This window comes from Myotis yumanensis, unplaced genomic scaffold, assembly GCF_028538775.1.
Source record: "Myotis yumanensis isolate MYYU_CA2020_CCGP unplaced genomic scaffold, mMyoYum1.0.hap1 SCAF_11, whole genome shotgun sequence".
Classification (NCBI taxonomy): domain Eukaryota; kingdom Metazoa; phylum Chordata; class Mammalia; order Chiroptera; family Vespertilionidae; genus Myotis; species Myotis yumanensis.
Window position 1 is genome coordinate 863,836 of NW_027223762.1, and position 20,228 is coordinate 884,063.

Below are 20,228 nucleotides of genomic sequence, written 5' to 3' on the forward strand. Positions count from 1 at the left end.
TCCCCGTGATCTCAGCCTCAGAACAGCGTGTGTCCCCAGGGGGCAGCATCCACAGGGGACACACAGGACTCAGCAGGAAAAGGACTGTTGTGGGAAGATGAGCTCTAGGCGTGGTCCTGCGTCTGGGTCCCGAAGCCCTGCCGCCCTGGGCACAGCTCTGTCACAGTGGAGGTGAGGGCAGGTGATGGGAGGTGAGGGCAGGTGATGGGGTTGAGGGCAGGTGAGCACAGGTGATGGGAGGTGATGGGAGGTGAGGGCAGGTGAGGGCAGGTGAGGGCAGGTGATGGGAGGTGATGGGAGGTGATGGGAGGTGAGGGCAGGTGATGGGAGGTGAGGGCAGGTGAGCACAGGTGATGGGAGGTGATGGGAGGTGAGGGCAGGTGAGGGCAGGTGAGGGCAGGTGATGGGAGGTGATGGGAGGTGATGGGAGGTGAGGGCAGGTGATGGGAGGTGAGGGCAGGTGAGCACAGGTGATGGGAGGTGATGGGAGGTGAGGGCAGGTGAGGGCAGGTGAGGGCAGGTGATGGGAGGTGATGGGAGGTGAGGGCAGGTGATGGGAGGTGAGGGCAGGTGATGGGAGGTGAGGGCAGGTGAGGGCAGGTGATGGGAGGTGATAGGAGGTGATGGGAGGTGAGGGCAGGTGATGGGAGGTGAGGGCAGGTGATGGGAGGTGATGGGAGGTGAGGGCAGGTGATGGGAGGTGATGGGAGGTGAGGGCAGGTGATGGGAGGTTATGGGAGGTGAGGGCAGGTGATGGGAGGTGATGGGAGGTGATGGGAGGTGATGGGAGGTGAGGGCAGGTGATGGGAGGTGAGGGCAGGTGAGCACAGGTGATGGGAGGTGATGGGAGGTGAGGGCAGGTGATGGGAGGTGATGGGAGGTGAGGGCAGGTGATGGGAGGTGAGGGCAGGTGATGGGAGGTGATGGGAGGTGAGGGCAGGTGAGGGCAGGTGATGGGAGGTGATGGGAGGTGAGGGCAGGTGATGGGAGGTGATGGGAGGTGATGGGAGGTGATGGGAGGTGAGGGCAGGTGATGGGAGGTGAGGGCAGGTGATGGGAGGTGATGGGAGGTGATGGGAGGTGAGGGCAGGTGATGGGAGGTGATGGGAGGTGATGGGAGGTGAGGGCAGGTGATGGGAGGTGAGGGCAGGTGAGGGCAGGTGATGGGAGGTGATGGGAGGTGATGGGAGGTGATGGGAGGTGATGGGAGGTGAGGGCAGGTGATGGGAGGTGATGGGAGGTGAGGGCAGGTGATGGGAGGTGATGGGAGGTGAGGGCAGGTGAGGGCAGGTGATGGGAGGTGATGGGAGGTGATGGGAGGTGATGGGAGGTGATGGGAGGTGAGGGCAGGTGATGGGAGGTGATGGGAGGTGATGGGAGGTGAGGGCAGGTGATGGGAGGTGAGGGCAGGTGAGGGCAGGTGATGGGAGGTGATGGGAGGTGATGGGAGGTGAGGGCAGGTGATGGGAGGTGAGGGCAGGTGATGGGAGGTGATGGGAGGTGAGGGCAGGTGATGGGAGGTGATGGGAGGTGAGGGCAGGTGATGGGAGGTGATGGGAGGTGAGGGCAGGTGATGGGAGGTGAGGGCAGGTGATGGGAGGTGATGGGAGGTGATGGGAGGTGAGGGCAGGTGATGGGAGGTGAGGGCAGGTGAGGGCAGGTGATGGGAGGTTATGGGAGGTGATGGGAGGTGAGGGCAGGTGATGGGAGGTGATGGGAGGTGAGGGCAGGTGATGGGAGGTGAGGGCAGGTGATGGGAGGTGATGGGAGGTGAGGGCAGGTGATGGGAGGTGATGGGAGGTGAGGGCAGGTGATGGGAGGTGATGGGAGGTGAGGGCAGGTGATGGGAGGTGAGGGCAGGTGATGGGAGGTGATGGGAGGTGATGGGAGGTGAGGGCAGGTGATGGGAGGTGAGGGCAGGTGATGGGAGGTTATGGGAGGTGATGGGAGGTGAGGGCAGGTGATGGGAGGTGATGGGAGGTGAGGGCAGGTGATGGGAGGTGAGGGCAGGTGAGGGCAGGTGATGGGAGGTGATGGGAGGTGATGGGAGGTGAGCACAGGTGATGGGAGGTGATGGGAGGTGATGGGAGGTGAGGGCAGGTGAGGGCAGGTGATGGGAGGTGAGCACAGGTGATGGGAGGTGATGGGAGGTGATGGGAGGTGAGGGCAGGTGAGGGCAGGTGATGGGAGGTGAGCACAGGTGATGGGAGGTGATGGGAGGTGATGGGAGGTGATGGGAGGTGATGGGAGGTGAGGGCAGGTGAGGGCAGGTGATGGGAGGTTATGGGAGGTGATGGGAGGTGAGGGCAGGTGATGGGAGGTGATGGGAGGTGAGGGCAGGTGATGGGAGGTGAGGGCAGGTGAGGGCAGGTGATGGGAGGTGATGGGAGGTGATGGGAGGTGAGCACAGGTGATGGGAGGTGATGGGAGGTGATGGGAGGTGAGGGCAGGTGAGGGCAGGTGATGGGAGGTGAGCACAGGTGATGGGAGGTGATGGGAGGTGATGGGAGGTGAGGGCAGGTGAGGGCAGGTGATGGGAGGTGAGCACAGGTGATGGGAGGTGATGGGAGGTGATGGGAGGTGATGGGAGGTGATGGGAGGTGAGGGCAGGTGATGGGAGGTGATGGGAGGTGAGGGCAGGTGATGGGAGGTGATGGGAGGTGAGCACAGGTGATGGGAGGTGATGGGAGGTGATGGGAGGTGATGGGAGGTGAGGGCAGGTGATGGGAGGTGATGGGAGGTGATGGGAGGTGAGCACAGGTGATGGGAGGTGATGGGAGGTGAGGGCAGGTGATGGGAGGTGAGCACAGGTGATGGGAGGTGATGGGAGGTGATGGGAGGTGAGGGCAGGTGAGGGCAGGTGATGGGAGGTGATGGGAGGTGATGGGAGGTGAGGGCAGGTGATGGGAGGTGATGGGAGGTGATGGGAGGTGAGGGCAGGTGATGGGAGGTGATGGGAGGTGATGGGAGGTGAGGGCAGGTGATGGGCGGTGATGGGAGGTGATGGGAGGTGAGGGCAGGTGATGGGAGGTGATGGGAGGTGATGGGAGGTGATGGGAGGTGAGGGCAGGTGAGGTCAGGTGATGGGAGGTGATGGGAGGTGATGGGAGGTGAGGGCAGGTGATGGGAGGTGATGGGAGGTGATGGGAGGTGAGGGCAGGTGATGGGAGGTGATGGGAGGTGAGGGCAGGTGATGGGAGGTGAGGGCAGGTGATGGGAGGTGATGGGAGGTGATGGGAGGTGATGGGAGGTGAGGGCAGGTGATGGGAGGTGAGGGCAGGTGATGGGAGGTGATGGGAGGTGAGCACAGGTGATGGGAGGTGAGGGCAAGTGAGGGCGGCTCGGGCCGGTGGGTGCCCAGTGGCTCTCTAGCGTCTGGTCCCTGCTGCACTGGGACTTGTACATGGCTCTCCCAGCCGCCCCCTCCGTGTGGGTGCCCCCTCCGGGTCTGTCTAGGACAGCGCACCCACCATGCTTCCTGGGGGGGAGGGTGGCAGATGAGGGCCACCAGGTGTGACCCAATTCAGGTCAGCAGATGGGAGCCAAGGGCTGGGGCGTTTCTTAGCTGCAGACAGGAGAATCCAAATCCAGCAGAAAGGGGCCGGCTCGCATGGCTCAGTGGTTGAGCCTCGACCTAGGAACCAGGAGGTCAGGGTTCAATTCCAGGTCAGGGCACAGGCCCTGGCTGCGGGCTCCATCCCCAGTGGGGGGCGTGCAGGAGGCAGCTGAGCCATGACCCTCTCTCATCATTGATGTTTCTCCCTCTCTCCCCCTCTGAAATAAAAAATAAAAATGCCAACAGCCAACAGACATGAATGCTCTGACTGGAACCATCCATCCATACGTAGGTTCTATGATAGAATCGCATCCATTGATCACATTGCATAATAAGGTTGCATCTGATTGGTTAGTTCTTGGGACCAGAAATCCTTATGTCCAAGTACAGGCATCTGATTGTTTAAAAGTCACTTCGGAGCAAAGAGGGTAGGTAATTATCATTATACTAGAGGCCCAGCGCGAAGAGATTCGTGCAATAGGCCTTCCCCTGGCTGCTGGCACCCGGGACCCACCGGCCGCAGCGAAGCCAAGCCTCTTCAGTCTTCGCTCAGGTGGTGCCTTCAGTCTTTGCTCCGTGCCTGCATATGCAAATTAACTGCCATCTTTGTTGGGTTAATTTGCATAGCCATCCTGATTGGCTGGTGGGTGAGGCAGAGTGACACCAATTTGCATGTTTCTCTTTTATTAGTGTAGATTTTTTTGTAAATCAATCAAAATTATAGCGATTTTCTGGTCAGATTGGCAAAAATATATTTGTTGGTGAGCCGCAGGCTTTTCGACCTTAATGTGGGCCGTGAGCCGAAGGAGGTGGCGCTCGCTGCCCACCTGTGGCAGGTGAGCTGTCTCCTGTGGCAGGTGAGCCTTCTGGACGCCAGGCTTCCTCCGAGGGATGCCCTGGGCAGGGGCTCCGCACAGCCAGGGAGGGGCTGCCATCAGGGCCTGGTGCCTGTGGCCCCAGGTCATGTTTGTGACAGGGACCGGCCATCCACTCCCTCCACAGGAGCCTCTGGCAGAGACTGCGGGGGGGGGGGGGGGGGGGGGGGAGGGGGCTCTCCAGGGAGGGGCTGCCCCTCCCAGAGCCCTTGTGACATCAGCGGCCCAGCCAGGCCCCAGGCCCCCAGGCCCTGAGTTCTCTCCTGCTGCCCCCGAGCGAGCGCCATGAGACCTTGGCAGGTGATGGGAGGTGATGGGAGGTGATGGGAGGTGATGGGAGGTGATGGGAGGTGAGGGCAGGTGATGGGAGGTGAGGGCAGGTGATGGGAGGTGAGGGCAGGTGATGGGAGGTGAGGGCAGGTGATAGGAGGTGATGGGAGGTGAGGGCAGGTGAGGGCAGGTGATGGGAGGTGATGCTCAGACTCACATAGCTGGGTTAGTGTGTCCCCTGAGTGCTTTCTTTCTTCTCATAGCTTTTGGGTACTTTCCCTCAAAGTGAGACCCAGACTCTGGTTGGAACAAAATTCCTGTCCTGTGCTCCTCTGAGATACAGCACCCGAGACAATTACAATGTTCAGCTGTTAAAAAGAAACCTCCCCGAGCCCTTGTGACATCAGCGGCCCAGCCAGGCCCCAGGCCCCCAGGCCCTGAGTTCTCTCCTGCTGCCCCCCGAGCGAGCGCCATGAGACCTTGGCTGGCGTCTGCAGAGCACGGAATCTGACCCTAGAGCCTGGGCTCCCGGCTGCTGGTGAGGATGCGTTGCTGGTTTATTCACTTATTATTATTTTTAACCTTTATTTTTACTGATGTCAGAGGGGAGGGGAGGGGAGAAGGAGAAACATCCATGATGGCCGAGTCATGGACAGCTGCCTCCTGCACGCCCCACACTGGGGTGGAGCCCGTACCCTGGGCCTGTGCCCTGACCGGGAATCGAGCCGTGACCCCCTGGTTCACTGAGCGGTGCCTTCTGGGCTGAAGTCGCCTTTAATTCACCTGGAGGGTCACTGGGCGGAGGCAGTGCCCGTCCACCCGACAGCATGCGTGTTGTTTGAACCCTTCTGACCCGGCGGGAGCCCACACAGCCGCGCTGACCGAGCCCCCCCGCCCCCCACCGCCCTCCAGGAAGCATGGTGGACTCTCCCAGGGAGGGGAAGCTGGCCCGGTCTCCGGACTTCGTCCAGCTGATCGACATGGCGTCCGAGTCCGTGGGAGGCAAGGTGAGCAGGTGTCTCTCGGGAGGAAGGGTTGGTCGGGACGCCGCGAGGCTGTGCGGGGACCACCCGCTGCGAGAAACTAGTTCGAGCTGCAGGGGCCCGGCGCAGGGCCCCTCCCGGCCCCCCCCCCCCCCCCCAAGGCCCTGTGGAAGGGAACGCCAGGGGCGGCCTTGCCTGACGTTCGACAAAGACCATCTTGCACCTTGAAGAGAAGGCACTGTCCCATGCGGTGTGTGCAGCCGAGGGCGGGGCCTCCATGTGGGAGCCCTGGAGGCCTGGGGTCCCCGTGGCCAAGGCAGGAAGGCCCAGCGATGGGCGGACTCGCTGAGGTCTCAGGAGCGCGCAGGGCGCTTTCTTAGTGCCAGTTGAAGCACCCCCGGCCCCCACCCCCACCCCCTCAAAATGCCCTACTTTGCCTGCCAGCCTGGCTCAGTGGGTGAGCGTCAACCTATGAACCAGGAGGTCACGGTTCGATTCCCGGTCAGGGCACAGGCCCGGCTTTCTTTCTTTCTTCTTTCTTTCTTTCTTTCTTTCTTTCTTTCTTTCTTTCTTTCTTTCTTTCTTTCTTTCTTTCTTTCTTTCTTTCTTTCTTTCTTTCTTTCTCTTTCTTTCTTTCTTTCTTTCTTTCTTTCTTTCTTTCTTTCTTTCTTCTTTCTTTCTTTCTTTTTTAAAAACATTTTTATTGATTTCAGAGAGGAAGGGAGAGGGGGAGAGAGAGAAACATCCATGATGAGAGGGAATCATTGACGGCTGCTCCTGCATGACCCTCGGGGGTCGAGCCTGCAGCCCGGGCCTGTGCCCCGACCGGGATCCAACCGTGACCTCTGGGTTCAGGGGTCGACGCTCAGCCCCTGAGCCGCGCCGGCCGGGCAGCTGCCTATTTTGTGGGAAGTTAGTGCCCTGGTGTCCAGATGGTGAAGGGGACGCAGCAAAGGGGGGGAGGGGAGGCGGAGGGGGCGGCAGGGGTGAAATCGAGACACTTCCCAAGCGCCGGGGCTCAATGCCGCGTCATTTCTCTTCCCCGGGGCCCTTTCACGCGTTTCTTTTGCTGCGGCTCACAGAGCTTCACAGGACATGGAATGAAGTGGTTTTTAATTTACAGCTCTTTTATCTTCTTTCTTTATTTGCCTAGATTTTGTTTGCAACAGATGACTTTTTTGCTCCTGCAGAAAACCTGATAAAGGTACGGTGCACGGGAGCGGCGGTGCTGACGGGCAGTGGCTGCGGGCCCACGAGAACGCACACCCTCCCGGCCGGGGGGCGGGTCACGGGGGTAGAGGACAGCACACGCGTGTAGAGGTCAGCGCAGACTCGGATGCGACCGGAGCTTGGGGGCCGCGTGGCGTGAGGGGGAGTTACTGAGTCGCTCACCCACTGCCCCTCGCGTGGAGGCCGGCATCCGAGTTGGGGAGAAAAGTGGATCACATCTTGCATTTTGGGGAAGTGTTTACCTGCTTAGTAAGCAGAGGGCAGGACGTGTTTCTTTAAAACAAAGCACGACGTTAGGTACTGACCCGTCCGGCCTCTTGGCCTAGAGTGACAGCCCGCGTTCTGAAGAGCGTAAATACACCGAGTTTGGGAGATGGACGGACGGGTGGGAGACCAGACGCAGGAGGACTCCAGGTGAGTGAGGGCCCTCCCGGGGGGGGGGGGGGGGGGGCGCGTGGGGACCACGTGTTGTCACACACGGCTGTGGGAGAGCCGGGCACACGTTGGGTCTGATCTTTGTTGTGTGTTTGTTTGCGTTTGTTAATCCGCACCTGAGGGCGATTCTCCATTGATTCTCAGAGAGTGGAAGGGAGGGGGAGAGACAGAGAGAGACAGCGATGTGAGAGAGACAGGCATGGGCTGCCTCCGACACAAGCCCTGACCAGGGCCGGGACTGAGCCTGCAACCGAGGTACATGTCCTTGATTGGCATCGAACCCGGGACTCTTCAGAGAGCCAACGCTCTATCCACTGAGCCGAACCAGCTAGGGCTGGTGTTGTTTTATTGATTTTAGAGAGAGGAATGGAGAGAGGGAGAGAGAGAGAATCATGGATCGGCTGCCTCCTGCACACCCCCTACTGGGGATCGAGCCCACAACCCGGGCCTGTGCCCTGACCGGGCATCGAACCCTGTTCAACCATGAGCCACACCGGCTGGGCTAGTCATTGGCGTTTTAGTGTCCTCTGTCCCCTGCCTCCCCGGCCGACTTGGACGTGACGGCTGCTCTGTCCTGTGCGTCCCGCAGGTCACGACTGGTGCATCGTCAGGCTGGGGGTCCAGGGCCTGATCCGGGGCTTGGACGTGGACATTTCCTACTTCACGGGAGGCTACGCCCCTCGGATTTCAATCCAAGCAGCAAACCTGGAAGAAGGTGCCGTGGGAACCTCTGACCTGGGCGGCTCCGTGGGGTCGGGAGGCTCAGCCGTCCCCCTGACCATGCGTTTCCAACCGGACGGGCTCAGCAGCCAGTCAAGGCCACTGGGCGGCCACGGCCTTCGAGCTCGGATTCCCACGCCTGCTCTGTGATTTCCGATTGTGAGCTGAACAGTGTCCTTTGAACCGGCCTTATCCCCACACTCTCCAGCGGGCTCTCCGGGTGCCCTCCTCGGGGGGAGGGGGGTGGGCAGGAGGCCGGGCCCGGAGGCACAGGGCTCCTCAGATAGACCCGCCTTTCCGGCCCTTCACCGCCAACATCTGATGTTGGTCCCGGAAGGAACTTTGGAGAATAAGTGCCATCATGCGTGTGGACAGACACGTATGTAGGAATGTAAGTCATGTCCGCTGGCGAGTTGATGCTTAAAGATGCTGGCATCCGAGGCGCCGCTCCGGAAAGACAGGGGGAGGGTGCTGGACATTTAGTGATGATGGGGGCGTCACTCTGGGAGCAGGAAGTGCCTCAGGCCAGACGCACGCTCTCTCGGCCCCTGTGCCTCTGCTTCCATTTCTCACCCCCCCCCCCCCCCCCCCCCCCCCGGTCGGTTGGTTGGACGCAGGGACGCCCTGGAGGCAGCTCCAGGAACGGCCCTGGGGGGGGCGGGGGGCCCTGTGAAAGCTCTGGTCCTGGACAGATTCGCTGAGTGTGGCTTCACCTGGAAACGGTCCCGGTGCTGGCGAGCGAGCGGACCAGCAGGCGCGGCGGCCGCACTGCTTTTGAAATGGCTGCTGGTGTCTCACACAGCCAGCGGCTTCCACCGGGTGACACTCCGACTCAGGAAACGCCATTTGTGTTATTTGGCAAAATGACAGTTTCCATACCCCCTCTACGAGTGCAGGGTTATTTATTCACTTAAATATATGTTTTTATTGATTTTAGAGAGAGGAAGGGGGAGGGACAGAGAGAAGCGTCATTGATGAGAGAGAACCATGGATCGGCTGCCTCCTGCACGCCCCGCACTGGGGATTGAGCCTGCAACCCAGGCCCGTGTCCCGACCGGGGATCGAACCGTGACCTCCTGGCTCCTAGGCTGACGGTCACCCCTGAGCCCCGCCGGCTGGGCGAGCGCAGATTCTGTTTGATTTTGAACGTGAACCCTGAACCCTAAACGGTCGCTCTAACTTCAGGTAAAGAACCAGCAATGCCCCCGAGAGGAGTCAGGATGGGAGTGGCTGCCACCGCCGAGGAGCTGGACGCCGTCGCTAAGGTGCGTGGCCACACAGGGGGGTCTCGTCCGAGGCTGAGGACCGTGAGGAGGGGCCGCAGGCCTGGCTGCCCCGGGGGGGGACGCGCACCTGGGAGGCCGCACCTCAGGCACCTGCCCGGCCGCCTCGCAGCCGGTCGGACGGTTCCTGCGTGGCCTGTGCAGCGGCGCCCGAGGGAAGGCGTGGCCGTGGGCTTGAGGGCCGCGCCCCTCACCGGTGCACGGACCCACCCCCTGCCCGTGCCGCGCTCTGAGCCAAACGCAGAAACTGACGCGTAAAGCACTTTTACGGGAATTTGACACGGGAACTTGCTGCCTGATGACTTTAATAAAACGAATAGTTTGGGACTTTGTTTTGGCACATTCTTGGTTTTTTAATTTTTTAAAATTGATTTCAGAGAGGAAGGGAGAGGGAGAGAGATAGAAACATCAATGATAAGAGGGAACCATGGATTCGCTGCCTCCTGACGCCCCCCACTGGGGATGAGCCCGCACCGGGCCTGTGCCCGACCGGAACCGTGACCTCTTTTTGTCCATCCTCACCTGAGGGTATTTTCCCATTGGTTTTTAGAGAGAGTGGAGGGAGGGGAGAGACAGAGAGAGAGAAACATCGATGTGAGAGAGACTCATCCATTGGTTGCCTCCCACACTTGCCCTGACCAGGACAGGGGATCAAGCCTGCAACCGAGGTACCCATCCTTGACCGGAATCGAACCCGGGACCCTTCAGTCTGCTGGCCGGCTGACGCTCTATTCACTGAGCCACACCAGCCGGGGCGAACCCGTGACCTCTTGGTTCATAGGTCAATGCTCAACCACTGAGCCACGCTGGGCGGGCAGGGCCCAGGATTGTACTCGAACGTCCACATCCCCATTCCGGCGGCTCCTTCCTGAGAATCATCCAGGGCAGCGGTTCTCAACCTTGGCTGCACCTTAGAAGCACCTGGGAATCTTTTTAAAATCCTGATTTCTGGGCCTCATCCTCCGGAAATTCTGTTTTTTTGTTACTAATGTTGTGGCCCCACCCCATCACAAAGAAACAGAATTTCCAGAGGATGAGGCCCAGAAATCAGGATTTTGAAAAGATTCCGAGGTGATTCTAATGTGCAGCCAAGGTTGAGAACCGCTGATCTAGGGAAGGCATGGGGGCCTCGGGCCTGGGCCTTCATCCCCAACCCTCCCTGCCCAGCCTGCTGCCCCCCCCCGCCCCCCCGTGGCTGTGTTCGGCCCCCCCCGCCCCCCGTGGCTGTGTTCGGCCCCCCCGCCCCCCGTGGCTGTGTTCGGCCCCCCCCCCCGTGGCTGTGTTCGGCCCCCCCCGCCCCCCCCGTGGCTGTGTTCGGCCCCCCCCCCCGTGGCTGTGTTCGGCCCCCCCCGCCCCCCGTGGCTGTGTTCGGCCCCCCCCCGCCCCCCCCGTGGCTGTGTCCGGCCCCCCATGCCCGTGGCTGTGTTCGGCCCCCCCCGCCCCCCGTGGCTGTGTTCGGCCCCCCCCTGCCCGTGGCTGTGTTCGGGTGTTCATTACCCCCTGACCTTCGTCACTATTTTTATTAAAGAGCTCACGAGCCTCCATCATAGAGACCCCCCTCTCCCGCCCCAGCCCCGGGAGGGACCCGCCCCCGGCGCCGCGGCTAACGCTGCCCGTCTCCCCACAGCTGCAGTCCAGCGACTGGGAGTTCTTGGTTCCCAGGACAGAGCTGAGACTGGGGAAGCCTGCGTCCGGCCACAACTACTTCCTGGTTAATTCCCAGCAGAAATGGACCCACGTCAGACTCAACATTTTCCCAGGTGAACGGGGCGCGGCCATCTCCACGGCCCGTGCTTCTGCGTCTCAACGTCGCAGGTTCAAAACCGTCAATGCAGTCCCCCTTTCTTTAAAGAAAATATTCTCACTGATTTCAGGGCAGCGCCTCCCTCCCTCCTCCCCGGCGGAGCCCCCCCCTTCTCTCTCTCTCTCTCTCTCTCTCTCTCTCTCTCTCTCTCTCTCGTCCTTGGCTGCATTCGAACCGCAGCCTCTTCAATCCCCAGGCCGAAGCTCTATCCACTGAGCCAAACCAATCTGCACTCTTCTCCTCTCTTTTTTTTAGGGCTTAAGGTAGAGGGTTTCAATCACCTACTTTTCGCTGTAGATTCAACTGAGACCACTTGTTGAGGTTGAAGCACTCACATTTGCCTCTTGTTGATCATTGAGAGAGAAAGAATTCGACAGGCTCCCTGTAATTACATTGTGAAATCCCTACACGAGGAGAGAGAAAAGGAGAATATGTCATTTCTTTCCATGTCTCTAATATTCAGAAATATTCCCCCAAGAAAATTGGGGAGAAGAGACAGGGAATAAGGTGATGTGTGCCTGGCTCCTGAGAAGCCTTCTCAGACTCTGAAAGAATCACAGGAGAACTCCCCGTGGACTAGACGGCATCTGCTCAGCCTCGGTCTTGAGGAACGTCTTGGCTTAGTAGTCCTTTTCCAGAGAGCGGGCTGCCTCACTGAGTGAAGAAGCTGCACCGTGTGTCTGTTTTCCACCCCCTTCCTCTGACTCATCCTCTTAGGTTTCTTCTCCGCAAAGCCCATTGAACAGTTGCATCTCAGACTCAGGCTCAAAAACCAGGTTCCTCTATTTGCTTCAACATAACCCTCCATTGAAAATGGAAAACAAGTCAGGAAGGAAGACTTGCGCCGTAAATGGCACCTGTGAAGCTCTGGACATTAATCCGTTACACACACCATTCTCTTTGAGGTTGTTTTCCTTCCTCCTAAAGAACTCAGAAGCTCAATGGCAACTTGAAACAGAACCCGATTTAGTCCTGTCATTAGACCAAGAGGGTCTTCTTCTCCCTGGTCCTCTGTCAGATTTTACATGGATGTGGTTTCATTCCCCTTCTCATCTAATACTGGGACATGCCCATCTACAGCAAGATCTCACTTTTACATGATGTTCTTGTATTTAAGAGACCTTTTATAGGGGAAAAATCCTAGCTCCCCTCTAGACAAAGCTCATGGCGGGAAACTGAGTCTATTATCTCCGAAGATTCAACAAAGTCCTACAAAGTGTTGGGCCCAAATTCTTGGTGGCTAGAGGAGGAGGTGGGGTTCTGAAGGGGGACAGGACTTGCTCAGAGCCACAGAGCTGGGTTAGTGTGTCCCCTGAGTGCTTTCTTTCTTCTCATAGCTTTTGGGTACTTTCCCTCAAAGTGAGACCCAGACTCTGGTTGGAACAAGAATTCCTGGCCTGTGCTCCTCCGAGATACAGCATCCAAGACAATTACAATGTTCAGCTGTTAAAAAGAAACCTCAGCCCTGGCTGGTTTGGCTCAGTAATAGAGCGTCAGCCTGCAGACTGAAGGGTCCCGGGTTCGATTCCGGTCAAGGGCATGTGCCTGGGTTTCGGGCTTGATCCCCAGTGGGGGGCGTGCAGGAGGCAGCTGATCAATGATTCTCTCTCATCACTGATGTTTCTATTTCTCTCTCCCTCTCCCTTCCTCTCTGAAATCAATAAAAAAAAAAAAGAAAGAAACATCAGTGATGAGAGAGAATGACTGATCGGCTGCCTCCCGCACGCCCCACACCGGGGACGCAGCCTGTGCCCTGACCGGGAATCGGGCCGTGACCTGCTGGTTCCTGGGTGGACGCTCAGCCCCTGAGCCAGGCCGGCCGGGCGTCACCTTTTCTTTCTTGGTCGCTGGGACCTCAGCACGTTAGGGTTCGTGTTTGCCCTTTTGTTCTCCGGGAAGTTCTCCTGTTAGGCCTCATCCACAGGGACTGGTCAGACGCGATCAGGTCACCTCGGATGTGAGGGAACCCAGCTGTGTGAGGCCGGGCCTCTAAGCATCGATTGCACAGGAGTGTGAGCGCTGGGAGGGTGTACAAAACCCTCATTCATTTTACTCCGTAGCAGCTGTACTGTCAGTCACACACCGAGCAACTCGCCCATAAACCGGGCGTGCAGTGCTCGTCGCGCGGTGTGAGCGTGTAGTGCCCGCCCCAGAGGCTGCAGTAGCACATCTTCATCGTCTCAGAGAGAAACCCCACGCCCGTCCCTACCCACCCGCCCGCCACAGCCCAGCAGCCAGGCACCGCGTTCTGTCTGGAGGGATCTGATGATTCTGGACGCTTCGTAGGAGGCTCTGGAGTCACTGTGTGGGGTGGGGGTGGGGGGGCGCGGTGACACCTCCCCTGGGAGGCAGGCAGGGGCCAGGCGAGGGCAGGAGACGGCGCTGGAGCCTGAGGGGGCCCCTCTGAGGCCGCGCCAGGCCAGGGGAGACGGCAGGGCACCGAGGCCTTGGAGAGGGGGCGGGGGCTCCGGCCCGGGCAGCGCAGGAGCGAGGCTGGGGGGTGTGAGGGCTTCTGTGGTTTCTGAGCCTCAAACGGCTGCTGTTCCGACGACGAGCTGACGGGCGCCCCTTCCCTTCCAGACGGTGGGGTCGCGCGCCTCCGGGTGTACGGCGTCGGACACAAGGACTGGGCGTCCGCCGACCCCAAAGAGCCGGTGGACCTGGCGGCCATGGCCAGCGGGGGCGCCTGCGTGGGGTTCAGTAACGCCCATTTCGGGCACCCCAACAAGATGATAGGTGAGGAGACACCCCAGGGCTAGCGTTTATCCGGGTGTCCCGGCACCAGGGGAGCCCCCCAGTGTGGTGTGAGGGGCCCCCTGCCGTGGATGCGGCCAAGCGTCTGTCTGGGGGGCCTGGTGCCCTTACGATGGGAGGCCAGTAGCGTGGTTCCGGCTTAAGCAGCTGGTCTGAAAGGAAACGTGCAACCCCTCACCCGGGTCGCTCGCGACTTGGCTGGAACACGAGCTGCAGGGGAGAGGCGGGCAGCAGGGCCGGGGCCGGCTCCCTCCCCGGGGGCGGTCCTCATGGTTAAGATCTGGCCCGGCCGCCCTCACTGCGCTCTTTCCCGCAGGCATCGGACAGCCCGAGTCCGCGGCCGACGGCTGGCTGACGGCGAGGAGGCCCGACAGGCCGCCCGTGCTGCAGGTGAGGCCCGGCCGCTCGCAGCTTCACAGCAGGGAAACCGCCTCGGCCCGTGGGCCCAAGGGTCTCGGGTTCGATTCCGCTCCGGGGCACTCGGTGGGGCGCATGCAGGAGGCAGCCAGTCGACGTGTGTCTCACACGGATGTCTCTCTCTCTCTCGCCCCCCCCTCCACACTCTCTCTAAAAATCAATGGAAAAATATCCTTAGGGGAGGATTAGCCAAAATGAAAAAGGGAAGAAAGGAAGAGCATGCTGGGAATGCATAGACGTTACGGCTCCCAGTGTAAGGGCCGCGTGAGGCATTTGAGGAATAGCCAGAAGGCAGCAGACGCAGAGGCAGCTGCCAAACCGGGTCCTAGAGCCCATTTTGCAGTGAGAAGTGAGGCAGTAACACGGGTTCCCGCCCACACGGTTCCTGCTGACACGGTTCCCGCCGGCCTCGGGGCGGGTTCTGCGTGGCACCCGCGGGCTCACGCGTGTCCCCTTGGATTCCAGAGCGACGAGACCGGCGCCCTCCTCGTCCTCGGGGGCGAGTGGGCTGTTTTCCGCCTCTCACACCCTGGAGTGGTGACCCAAGTGGAAATCGACACGACGCATTTTGAAGGTAAATGTAAAGTCACGAGGAAACGCGTTTAATCGGCCTGACCCAGGGCCCTAGCCAGTGTGGCTCAGTGGATAGAGCGTCAGCCTGAGACTGGAGGCCCCGGGATGGAGGCCCCTGGATGGAGGCCCCGGATGGAGGCTCAGGATGGAGGCCCGGGATGGAGGCCCGGGATGGAGGCTCAGGATGGAGGCCCAGGATGGAGGCCTGGGATGGAGGCCCCGGGATGGAGGCCCCGGGATGGAGCCTCAGGATGGAGGTGCCCTCTGATAGGGGGGCGTCCTGGCAGATAAGGGGGGAGGGGTGACCATTTCTTCTCAAGGCTGACAATTAGGACAAAGGAGCTACAGATTTTAAAATTTGTTCACTTCCATAGTAAAAAAAAATATTTGGACCAGCACCCCTGATGTTCTATATATTCACGTGTCATTATTTAAGAAAGTTCAGAAGAGGTTACTCTGCCTCTGTTATTTGTTGGTAAATATATGTTTTTAATCCTCACCCGAGGACACGTTTTTATTGATTTGAGAGAGAGAGAGAGAGAGAGAGACGTAGGTCAGTTGCCTCCCGTGTGCACCCCGACTGGGAATCAAACCCACAAGCGGGGTGTGTGCCCGGACGGGAATCGACCCCGAGACCCTGCGGTGCACAGGGTGGCGCCCGGCCAATGGCGCCCCCCCCGCCAGGGCTGTCAGGTGGCAGTTGGATCAGCGCCGTGTCTCGCGATCGTCTCGCCGTCTGAGTACATGGTGGCGGTTCATGTCCACACTGTGGCTGCCTGGCCTTAAAGGGCCGCTCACGCATTAACAGCGCGTCACGGCGGCGCAGCCGAAGGAGCATCGCTGTCCGCGGCAGAGAGGAGGCTGGTCAGCCGGGAAGTCCGACGGGACCGCGTTCTGGGGGACGGAGGGGTGTTCTGGGGCCTCCGGACAGAAGCTCTTTAAGAAAATGTGTTTATTTAAGTGCAGCTGGCGCCGTCTTCTCCTGGTTACTTAGCTCAGGGCGGACAGTGCAGATTTGACACTTCATGGCTTTGCCGCGTGACGGCCCCACCAGTGTCTCGTGAAAACTTACCACAATGTTATTGGCGATGTTCCCCTCCCCCCTCCCCCTCCCCCTCCCCCGCTCCCTCCTGGTCCCGTCCCTCTGGGCTTTGTCTCTCTGAGTCTGTTTCTGTTTGTTTTGTGTTTAAATATGTTTTTCAAATCGATTTTGGAGACAGAGGAAGGGAGAGGGAGAGAGAGAGAGAAACATCCATCAGCTGCCTCCTGCCCGCCCCCACTGGGGACCGAGCCCGCAGCCCCGGCAGGTGCCCCGACCGGAACCGCACCGGCCTCCGGGTGCAGGGCCAACCCTCAGCCCCTGGGCCGCGCAGCCGGCTGCTCCGTGCCGGTGGAGCGGTGCCGAGTGGGAAAGCCCCTCTCCTGTCCCCACAGGCAGCGCTCCCGCCAGCTGCCGCCTGGACGGCTGCATCCTCACGGCCCAGGAGGAGGAGGACATGGCCCGGCAGCAGTGGGACCTGCCAGGCCACCGGTGGAAGGCGCTGCTCCCGGCCACGAAGGTGAGGACAGGGCTGTGGCGCCTCGGGCCCGGCTCCCGCACCCGTTCCCCAGCCCGTCCAGCCCAGGCCTCCCGCCCACTTTAGCCGTCACGCACGCAGCTGTGCGTTTATGTGATAAGAAGCAGGGCTCCAGCCCTGGCCAGGGTGGCTCAGTGGAGAGGGTCCTGGGGTCAACTCCATCAAGGGCACAGGCTCCTGCAGGCCCGTCCCTGGCCCGGGCCCTGGTCAGGCCCCTGCAGGAGGCACCCAATCGATGTTCTCTCTCACATCGATGTTTCTCTCTGTCTATCCCTCTCCCTTCCACTCTCCCTGAAGAGAATAGCCATTCTTCATAGCTTTGCACATCTAACAATCATGTTTTGTAAATCGCGTACAAAGAACCTGCCCCGTCCCTCCTCCCTCCCTCGCTCCGTCCCTCCCTCCCACCACCCCCCCCCCCCGTCTGCAGAGCCGTGTTTCTCGCTACATGACCCTCAGGGGGTAACTAGCTTCCGGGAAGCCGTAACGGGGTGCACCCAGGGCTGGGCCTGAGATGCCGGCGCCTCCTTTGACGGAGGAAGAGGGGCCCTGTGGGCAGGGCTGAGGGTGAGGGCGGCTCCAGGCAAGGCTTGGGGGCAGCGCTGGGCACCATGGCCACTTCTTATCAGTTTGTCCACTTAATGACATATTTTTTAAAATATACTTTATTGATTTTTTACAGAGAGGAAGGGAGAGGGATAGAGGGTTAGAAACATCGATGAGAGAGAAACACCAATCAGCTGCCTCCTGCACACTCCCCACTGGGGATGTGCCCGCAACCAAGGTACATGCCCTTGACCGGAATTGAACCTGGGACCCTTGAGTCTGCAGGCCGACGCTCTATCCACTGAGCCAAACGAGTTAGGGCTTAACGAATGAAATATTTAAAAAAAATTTTTATTCACTTCAGAGAGGAAGGGAGAGGGAGAGGGAGAGGGAAACACCAGTGATGAGAGAGAGTCATGGATCAGCTGCCTCCTGCACGCCCCCGACTGGGGATCGCAACCCGGGCCTGTGCCCTGATGGGGAATGGAACCTGTGACCTCCTGGTTCATAGGTCGACGCTCAACCCCTGAGCCACGCCGGCCGGGCCAGTGGGTTAACCGTGACCACCACGTCCTGGGGCGGGTGTCATGGTGTCGCCTGGCTCCCTCCCCTCCCCGCCGAGCTCTGGGAGCCGCGTGGTTATCCGTGGAGGCCTTTCATTTCCTGAGGCCCCCACGCCCCAGCCGGGGCTGCGCTGGGCCGTCTGCCCCTGGGGTCTCAGGGCCGCGCCGTCCCCCAGCTCTCTCCCAACACAGCCCAGGTGTTCGACAGCCTGACCCCGGAGCTGCAGGACGTGGTCACCCACGCGCGGCTCACCATCTGCCCGGACGGGGGCGTCGGCCGCCTGCGGCTCAGGGGCTTCCCCAGCTCCATCTGCCTCCTGCGGCCGCGGGACAAGCCCATGATGAGGTTCTCGGTGAAGGCGGGGTTCCGGTCCAGCCTGTAGCCCCGCAGCTGCCGGCCGCACGCAGTGACCGAGTCGCCGTCTTGGAAGTGTTTTCAGCACCTGCACCTTCAGCAGCTCCGGGCAATGAATCTCAGATCGGTTGCGTTCCCGGCGGTTGAATAAAGTGGTCACTCACACAGGCTGTCGGGGTGATGCTGTGGGAACCGTGGGCGGGGAGGCCTGGCCGGAGGGCGACGGGCCAGTCTGCAAGGACGACGTCCCCATTGGACGCCGCGGGACGCTGACGGTGTCCGCACCTGTCGGTTCTGTGCGGGCCCAGCGGCGGGCCGTCGGCATCTGTCACGAAACTGTTTCTTTTTTTTTTTTATTTTAAATATATTTTATTGATTTTTTACAGAGAGAAAGGGAGAGAGATAGAGAGCTAGAAACATCGATGAGAGAGAAACATCGATCGGCTGCCTCCTGCACACCCCCTACTGGGGATGTGCCCGCAACCAAGGTACATGCCCTTGACCGGAATCGAACCTGGGACCTTTCAGTCCGCAGGCCGACGCTCTATCCACTGAGCCAAACCGGTTTTGGCCGAAACTGTTTCTATAAACGGAACCGGACACCAGGTCTCCTGGATACTTTGTTACTGATGCTCAGTTTCGTTGTTGCTAATTGATGACTCGTGGCGTCTGTGGACACCAGTGGCCGGGTGCCCCCGAGACCTGGATGGAGCATGGAGCCAGCCCTACGGAGTGATGGGCAGATGACAGACAGTTCCCAGGAACTGCCCCACTAGGGGGGCCTTAGGAGGAGGGGAGGAGGGGGAGGGGGAGGGAAGGGGAGGAAGAAGGCGAGAGGAAGGGAGCGGGGAGGATGAAGATTCTGCAGAGAAGTCTGGGGCACGGACATGACTCACTCAGAGCCATGTGTGTAGGAGGCGGGTCAGGCCCAGGTTCACAGGCCACGCAGGGCGGTGCCTTGACCCTTGACCCGGGAGCGGTACCCAGATGCGCCAGCACCAGGTGCAGCCCAACCGGAGGCCCTCCGTCCGCTCGGAGCAGCCGGGAGCTGGTGGCCCTGCCCGTCCGAGGCTCGGCTCCGGGCGTTAGGCTGCGGGCGCCATGAACGATGAAAGCGGGTGACACCTAGACAGGCGCCGGGTCTCAGCCGGTCTGGGGATAAATGAGGAACCGAGGACACGGCCCTCCCTGCGCCCGGGGCGTCTCCCGTGCGGCAGCTGCGTTGGCTCCTGTTCTCGTCCCTCCCCGCGTGCTGCTCGCAGCTGCCTCCACATGCTGAGCTGCGCTCCTGTCAGCTTCATCCCCCCCTCCTGCGGGGGACCACTCCTCAGCGACGTCCAGGTTGTAAAAATACTTTTATCGACAGCAGAGAGGAAGGGAGAGGGAGAGAGACACGGCAGCATCCGTGATGAGAGAACCACCGGCCGGCTGCCTCCTGCAGGCCCCACTGGGGATGGAGCCCGAACCCACAGGAGCCCGACTGGACCGGAACCCTGACCTCCTGGTTCACAGGCCGACGCTCAGTCCCTGAGCCGCACCCTCTGATCCCACAAGGGGCTGCTGATTCTATTTCGGACACCTGTCAGATTTCTTTTGTTTCTAGACTAAAAAGGAGGACAATTGTGCAATAAAGAAGGAGACGGAGAGAAACCCAGGGAAACCCCTTCTGGGCGAACAGAGACCTGGGTGCACTGTTCCCCTTCGGGGGGTGTGAGCTGCAGCGTGGAGGCAGGTTTGGGGGATGCGTTTCATTCTCCCACGCACCTGCCGCCCTGTTTGCTTGAGCGAAGGTTACAGTGACACACAAGGCACAGCAGGGTGTTGCCTGTGGCTCTCGCTATTCCTAGAGCGCGTGGAGGATTAATGTTTAAAGCCCGAGTGTAGGTAACCCCGGGGAGAGCGCGTTTCTCCGTTAGACGGCCCTGAGGAGCCCTGGTCCCGGGAAGGAGGCTGCCGCCTGGGAAAGGTTCTGTCACTCCGTGATTTGGGAAAACGTATCAGCAGTGACGACGGAGACGCAGAAGGCGTGCGTGAGGTGACAATACATTTTTAGAATCTTGGGTTTTATCTGGGTTTGAAGCCGGGGGCATGGAGCACACACAGGGCTTCGGAAAATTTATCTTCTGAGGCACAAAGAGAGGTCACACACGTGGACACCGTCCTCTGCGTTAACGGTGATTTCCGCAGACCTCGGGTGTAAGTCACAGCTGCTGGAGGGACGTCCCTGTGCCGATTCCTCACGCGGACGAGGGTGGTGATTCCTGTTTGTGAACTGGAGGACCCCCCA

At 60.2% G+C, this 20,228-nt stretch overlaps 1 protein-coding gene across 1 annotated transcript; it reads left to right on the forward strand.

Moving 5' to 3' along the window:
• The first annotated feature begins 5,618 nt into the window (after positions 1–5,618).
• ALLC (allantoicase) lies at positions 5,619–17,969 on the forward strand. Its single transcript, XM_070428369.1, has 11 exons — positions 5,619–5,708; positions 6,838–6,888; positions 7,241–7,328; positions 7,939–8,064; positions 9,255–9,334; positions 10,980–11,112; positions 13,737–13,892; positions 14,227–14,300; positions 14,793–14,901; positions 16,335–16,459; positions 17,763–17,969. The coding sequence occupies exons 1-11, from the start codon at positions 5,619–5,621 to the stop codon at positions 17,967–17,969; spliced, it is 1,239 nt and encodes a 412-aa protein (XP_070284470.1).
• The last annotated feature ends 2,259 nt before the right edge of the window (positions 17,970–20,228 follow it).

What these genes read in the sequence shown, in the direction of transcription:
- ALLC (XM_070428369.1), top strand. Translation starts at nt 5,619, where the DNA reads ATGGTGGACTCTCCCAGGGAGGGGAAGCTGGCCCGGTCTCCGGACTTC. An exon ending in CCGAGTCCGTGGGAGGCAAG is followed by an intron (nt 5,709 to 6,837) that starts GTGAGCAGGTGT and finishes TTATTTGCCTAG; the next exon opens with ATTTTGTTTGCAACAGATGA. An exon ending in CAGACGCAGGAGGACTCCAG is followed by an intron (nt 7,329 to 7,938) that starts GTGAGTGAGGGC and finishes TGCGTCCCGCAG; the next exon opens with GTCACGACTGGTGCATCGTC.